The sequence below is a fragment of the Gracilinanus agilis genome, unplaced genomic scaffold (genome assembly GCF_016433145.1).
Source record: "Gracilinanus agilis isolate LMUSP501 unplaced genomic scaffold, AgileGrace unplaced_scaffold40092, whole genome shotgun sequence".
In the NCBI taxonomy this organism is placed as follows: Eukaryota; Metazoa; Chordata; class Mammalia; order Didelphimorphia; family Didelphidae; genus Gracilinanus; species Gracilinanus agilis.
The window spans coordinates 168-5,930 of NW_025373681.1; the positions used below are offsets into that span (position 1 = coordinate 168).

The 5,763-nt window shown below is 52.3% G+C and overlaps 1 protein-coding gene across 3 annotated transcripts; it reads left to right on the forward strand.

Annotated features, from left to right (window-relative positions):
* The first annotated feature begins 357 nt into the window (after positions 1-357).
* DTX3 (deltex E3 ubiquitin ligase 3) lies at positions 358-5,502 on the forward strand. 3 transcript variants are annotated; one of them, XM_044684006.1, is made up of 5 exons: positions 358-613; positions 991-1,064; positions 1,901-2,649; positions 4,070-4,287; positions 4,716-5,502. In XM_044684006.1, the coding sequence occupies exons 2-5, from the start codon at positions 1,052-1,054 to the stop codon at positions 4,789-4,791; spliced, it is 1,056 nt and encodes a 351-aa protein (XP_044539941.1). In that variant the 5' UTR covers positions 358-613; positions 991-1,051; the 3' UTR covers positions 4,792-5,502. The 3 variants fall into 3 exon arrangements, with proteins under 3 accessions (XP_044539941.1, XP_044539939.1, XP_044539940.1); XM_044684004.1 differs by having other exon boundaries at positions 4,070-5,502; XM_044684005.1 differs by lacking the exon at positions 358-613 and having other exon boundaries at positions 841-1,064; positions 4,070-5,502.
* The last annotated feature ends 261 nt before the right edge of the window (positions 5,503-5,763 follow it).

Consider the following 5,763-nt stretch of genomic DNA (forward strand, 5'->3'; position numbering starts at 1 on the left):
GTAGGGGGTTGTAGAGGACGGGAAATGGTGGATGGAGCCTGGGGGATCCGGGCCCATTCGGGGCACCTCCACTGGCCCCGCCCCAATCTGGGGGGAGGGACCGGCCTGGTGCAGGTCACAGCCATCCGGGCCTCTGCCAACCTCCAGGCTCCCCAACTTCCTCATCCCAGCAGGCAGGGTCCCGTACGGCCAGCCCTCGCTGTCGGAGGAGCCCTGAAATAGGGGTAGACAGTCTCCGGGCTGGGGGAGGGGAGCACGGGGGGGTACGGGGAACCGGCTGGAGACACCGCAAGGGCAGCCTTTTCCTCCCGCCTGAGGGTCAGTACTCTAGCCAGTATTGACACTCGGCCGGGAGCTCGGACGAGTGACCCTCTTACAAGCCATTGAGTGGTGGAGGAGACCGAAGGAAATAAGCATGCCTGGACTAAAGGGATGCCCCAGTTTCGGGGAGCTAGACCCACGGATGAGCCTTGGCCATCATAGCATCGGATCCGGATGCAGAGAGGAGATACTTCGTCTCAACTAGGAAGAGCGACCTACCGCTGTTTTTTGTTATAGAATCTGCTGCCATTTGGCCCACTTCTTCCACACCCTGCAAGCAGGAGTGATTAAGGTTAGATCTTGGGGAGGATTTGCATTGGTGACCCTTGGGCAATTGTGGGGAGATTAAAAGCCTGAGATCTGAGGAAATTCATGCCTTTCAGAACCGAGGGCAAAAGGGCAGGACGAAGGCTAAAATGATTGGCTTAGATGCCTTTTCCATCCTAATCAGCTATTCCTTCCTCTTCTCACCTCTTCCTGGTATCCTGAGGAAAGGGCTGGGTAATGTTAGGAATGAAAAGAGGGTGGATTTGGATACTGAAGTTCAAGTCCTTCCCTAAGCTCCTTTTGGAAGGAGAGGAATAAAGGTGGGGGAAGAAGGGAGAGATGCCTGTGCAAATAACTGGGGAAAGCAACAATTTCTATTATAACCCAATTGCTGTCACCCAGTGTTGGGATCAAAGTCCAGCTGAGTGTGGAACTTCAAGGATTACTCCTGCCACCTTCGTCCATGGGCTCTCCAGGTACCAGCCCTCCATGTAATATGCTGCCTACCCATCTGCCACTGTCTCTCTCCCCACCCCCTACCCTACCCCAGGGATCTTGTTTTCACTGCTTTCAGTAACTTTGACTCTAGACATCCTGATTCTTTCACTCCCAGGGCTGCTCAAATGTATAGGGCCTCTGAGTTGGGATGTATGCAGGAAGTTTCCCTCATTTTCTCCCCAACTCTGGACAGAGAGATTCACCATCATCACCACTAGGTCAGATATTTCTAGCCCATAAATAAGTAGGGACCCAGAGGGAAAAAAGGAAAACCAGTTATGGAAGTGCCAGGCTGGGAGCCTCCCTGCCAGGGCACACGACTTCACTGTGGACAGGGAAGGAGGTAATCACTGGAACCGTGGGGAAAGTTCAGTGGGTCCTAGGCTCAAATTTTTGGTTTTTATGCTAAGAAATCAATTGGACTTTTCACTCTGAAAGAGGACCCTGTCACCCTGATGGGAATTGTGGGAGGAAAAACCAGGAAGAGAAACTGTGCCTTGGGGATAGTATTAAATGAAGATGAGAAGGCCTTTGTACCTTGAAGCAACTTGGCCTATGTTGCAATATGATCTTTCACCTTAGGGAATTAACTTAGTCTTTATTGGGGGCACTTTGGGTAGAATACAGTTGGGTGGAGGGGGTGCTGGATTTTGGAGGGTAAAATGAGATGGGCCGTTCTTTGATGGGAGGTGGTGGTAGGTTGGGCCTTGGAATGGGACTGATGCTGATCTCAGGTGGGTAGTGGGGATTGAGAGTGGAGGCAAAAGTATCTGACAAATAGATCCTATCCTGAAGCCCCTTCGTCCTGGGGCAGTGTCGTTCGTCCTGTCCAGGATGGCGGCCTGTGGGGGCAGCTGCAAGAACAAGGTCACAGTCTCAAAGCCTGTATGGGACTTCCTGAGCAAGGAAACACCAGGGCGGTTGGCCCGGCTTCGGGATGAACACCGAATATCCATCCTCATCGATGGAGAGACATCGGACATCTATGTTCTCCAGCTTGCTCCCCAGGGCCCTCACCCAGCCCCTCCCAATAGCCTCTACCTTGCCAGAAAGGCTCTCAAGGGGCTGCTAAAGGAGGCTGAGAAGGAGCTAAAGAAGGCACAAAGGCAGGGGGAGCTGATGGGCTGCCTGTCCTTGGGGGGTGGGGGCGAGCATCCAGAGCTTCACCGCCCAGGTCCCCCTCCTCTCCGGGCTGCTCCACTGCTTCCCCCAGGGGCCCGAGCCCCCTTACCTCCTCCACCCCCTTTGCCCCCACCTCCTCCACCTCGCCTTCGAGAGGAGGCTGAAGAGCAGGAGAGTACTTGCCCCATTTGCTTGGGGGAAATCCAGAATGCCAAGACACTGGAAAAGTGCCGACACTCGTTCTGTGAAGGCTGCATTACCCGGGCACTTCAGGTGAAGAAGGCCTGCCCCATGTGTGGTCGTTTCTATGGGCAGCTGGTGGGCAACCAGCCCCAGAATGGGCGAATGCTAGTCTCCAAGGATGCCAGCCTCCTGCTGCCTAGCTATGAGAAATATGGAACCATTGTCATCCAGTATGTCTTCCCACCTGGCGTCCAAGGGGTAAGAAAATCACACTCTTTCCTCCCCTTTTGGCCTCTCCAAAGCTAATTTGATGATCTGACTCACCCCTTCCATTATTAGAAGAGGGAAAGAGTTGGCCAATGATTTAAGATAGAATGTGTTTGGCTCTGCTGTTTTCAACCATTCTGACTTTCTACTCATTGTCTGGGGGTGGGGGGGTATCTCCTATAAAGCTGGCTCCCCACTCTTGTTCTCCCCTACTCCCAACACACATAAAAGTCCAATAAGATTAAGGAAAGGAACTAGTTAATATTGACATGATGAATCTGCAAGTGTTTGGTAGTATAGAAATTGCTGTAGAGGTAAATTGCTAGTGGGAGTGCAGGATAGTTCAAGCAAAGAAAGATCATGATTTTGTTATATTTATTTGAAATAAAGAAGGCAGTGGGACAATATATGCTAGGAACAGGTGTGATGAGTGAAGGCCAAGAAGTAAGTCATCTTGGGAGCCTCCTTGTTAGAGAGTAATGCCTAAGACAGAGTCCAGTTCTGGTTCTCACAAGATTGTGAACAGTCTGGATAAGAGTTATAGAAATACTAAAATATATAATTAATAAATCCTTGGTTGATGGCATTAAGAAGAGAAGGCCAAGAGCTGACTTAGGCCAAGTCCAACTAACTACTCTGCTTCAATCCAATAAGAACCAATCAAGAGGAAAACTGTCCAGTTGAAGTATTGGTGATTAGAATTAGATTATAGGAAAAACTTCTCAAATATAAGAATTGATGGTTGGATCAGTCCTCTGATGGATGGCCAAAGCATCTCCTTCTGAGATGGACTGAGACCACACCAATGGAGTGATGTCCAGAATGACTAGTAGTCATCAGCATGAGCCTATAGGGCTGTGATGGCAAACCTATGGCACATGTACCAAAAAGGGCATGCCTGCAGTCAGTCACCCACCAGAGTTCCTTACCAGAAAGTCAGAGGGACTCAGGGCAGAGCTGTTCCCCTTCCCCCACCTCTCCATGTGTCTGAGGACATTCCTTATTTCACCTGCCTCCCTCAATGGGAGCACTTCCTTCCTCCCCAGTGTGGGGTAAGATGTGGGGGGAGGGGAGGACTCACACGCTGCATGAGATTTTGGTGCAGACAGCAGCCTGTTGAGTCTGTGGAGAAGGCAATTCCTATGGCAGGGTTGGAGAAGAGTTAAGTTTGAGGGGAGCATAGTTCACAGCTTGGCACATAGCTGGAGGGGATTGGAGCCCTCAGGCCACTCTCTTCCTGCTCTCCATGAGCATCTCTCATCACCTACCTCTCTGCTGGCTGAAGTAAGGGTGGGAGAGTCCTGGGGTGGGGGTAAGGGGTGGGACACAGCACTCTGTCTCTAAAAGGTTCACCATCACTGCTCTAGGGTATCTGTCCACTGACTACCCCACCACTCCCCCATCCTCCCAGGCCGAGCACCCAAACCCTGGAGTTCGGTATCCTGGCACCACACGGGTGGCCTACCTCCCAGACTGCCCCGAGGGCAACAAGGTGCTGACTCTGTTCCGAAAGGCGTTTGACCAGCGTCTCACCTTCACCATTGGCACTTCCATGACCACGGGGAGACCAAATGTCATCACTTGGAACGACATCCACCACAAGACCAGCTGCACTGGGGGACCCCAGCTGTGCGACACCCCTCCAATCCCTCTTTCTCTCTTGACCCCTATTGCCATTGTGTGGTCCTCAACCCTTTCCCTGGGAACCCTCTCATACAGCCCTGAGGCCTCTCCCCATCTATGTTCAACTCAGGCCTCAATTAGCTTCCAACATGTCTCCCTTCCCTAATCTCAGATTCCTCCACCCATTTTACAAAACACTTTTTGTAACTACTCTGTGCCACACACACACACACACACACACACACACCAGCCTGGTCCTGGGGTACTCACCTTGGTCCATCCACAAATTAAGTAGATTTGGACCCATCCTTCCCTGGCCATTGGGAGGGGGAGGAGGCAGGGTCTGGTGTTTCTAGAGGATCAGCAGGAAGGGGTGGGCATGGGGACTGCAGGAACAGCACATTTAACCTTCCTTCATCTCTGTTTGCTTCTAGATTTGGGTACCCGGATCCCACCTACCTGACCAGGGTGCAAGAGGAACTGAGAGCCAAGGGCATAACAGATGATTAAAGGATATTCCCTTCCTTTGCCCCTCGCCCCCAAACCCCCTCCCCTATGGAGGATTCATTCCCTCCTTCAGCCTGTCAACTGATGTCTCTATTCATGCCTCTCCATCCTACCTCCAGTGCGGAGGAGACTTTTCTGGTTTGGAGGGAGCCTTGGATGGGAGGGTACAGCCTCCTAATTCCTGTCCCCCACTTCCGCCATGTACTTCAATGTGATGTGACCCCTGCCCCTGACCCCAACCCAGACCTTGCCGACATCTGTTTGGGGTTCACCTACAAGGGTTCTATCCATGCTGCTCCCCTCTCTCTTCCTTTTCCCGTCCCATGTACATACCCTGACCCCACTGCCCTCTGTACCCATACCTCACCCAGTCCACTTTGGATCTTTCTGAAATATGCTCCTTGGGAGGCCTCCCTACCCGAAGGCTGCCCCCAGCAGCCACACACAGAGAATCGTCCTTGGCAGTGAACTCATGGGGTGTGTGCGGTTGTTAGCAGAGGGGAGGGATCGGGGTTCCTCTGAGGCCCCCATGCCAAATGGAGCCTGCCCTGTGTACTCATCAAGCCCCTTCACTCTCATCTTGTCCCCTCTTTGTGTCTCTGTCTGTCTTTCTGTCCCGTGTCTGTCTTTCTTCTCCTTTCCTCTCCCTGTACTCAGTTTGGAACTGCCACCAGACTAGCTTTTGATTTAATAAAAATAAAATATGCAACAGCACTCTGGACAGGCCATGGAGAGGAGGGGACTCCTACTAGGGATGTGCCTGGGGTATGGGGAAGGACGCTTTACGGGTCCCTCTAGGCTTCTGGAGAATGGAGGGGGCCCAGGGTGACCGACTGAACCTGCCACACTGGAGCACTTCGGTCTGCATTTGATTCTGGGAGTTGTATTGAGTGAGGGTGGGATTCTGGGGAAAGAGACAATCCTCCCAGTCCTGCTGGGGTTTCAGTTGGGATGGGAGTGGGGCGGAGCTCGGAG

Excerpts from the sequence above, each read along its gene's own strand:
- DTX3 (XM_044684004.1), top strand. Across the intron at positions 2,650-4,069 it reads TCCCACCTGGCGTCCAAGGG|GCCGAGCACCCAAACCCTGG; the intron begins GTAAGAAAATCA and ends CCATCCTCCCAG.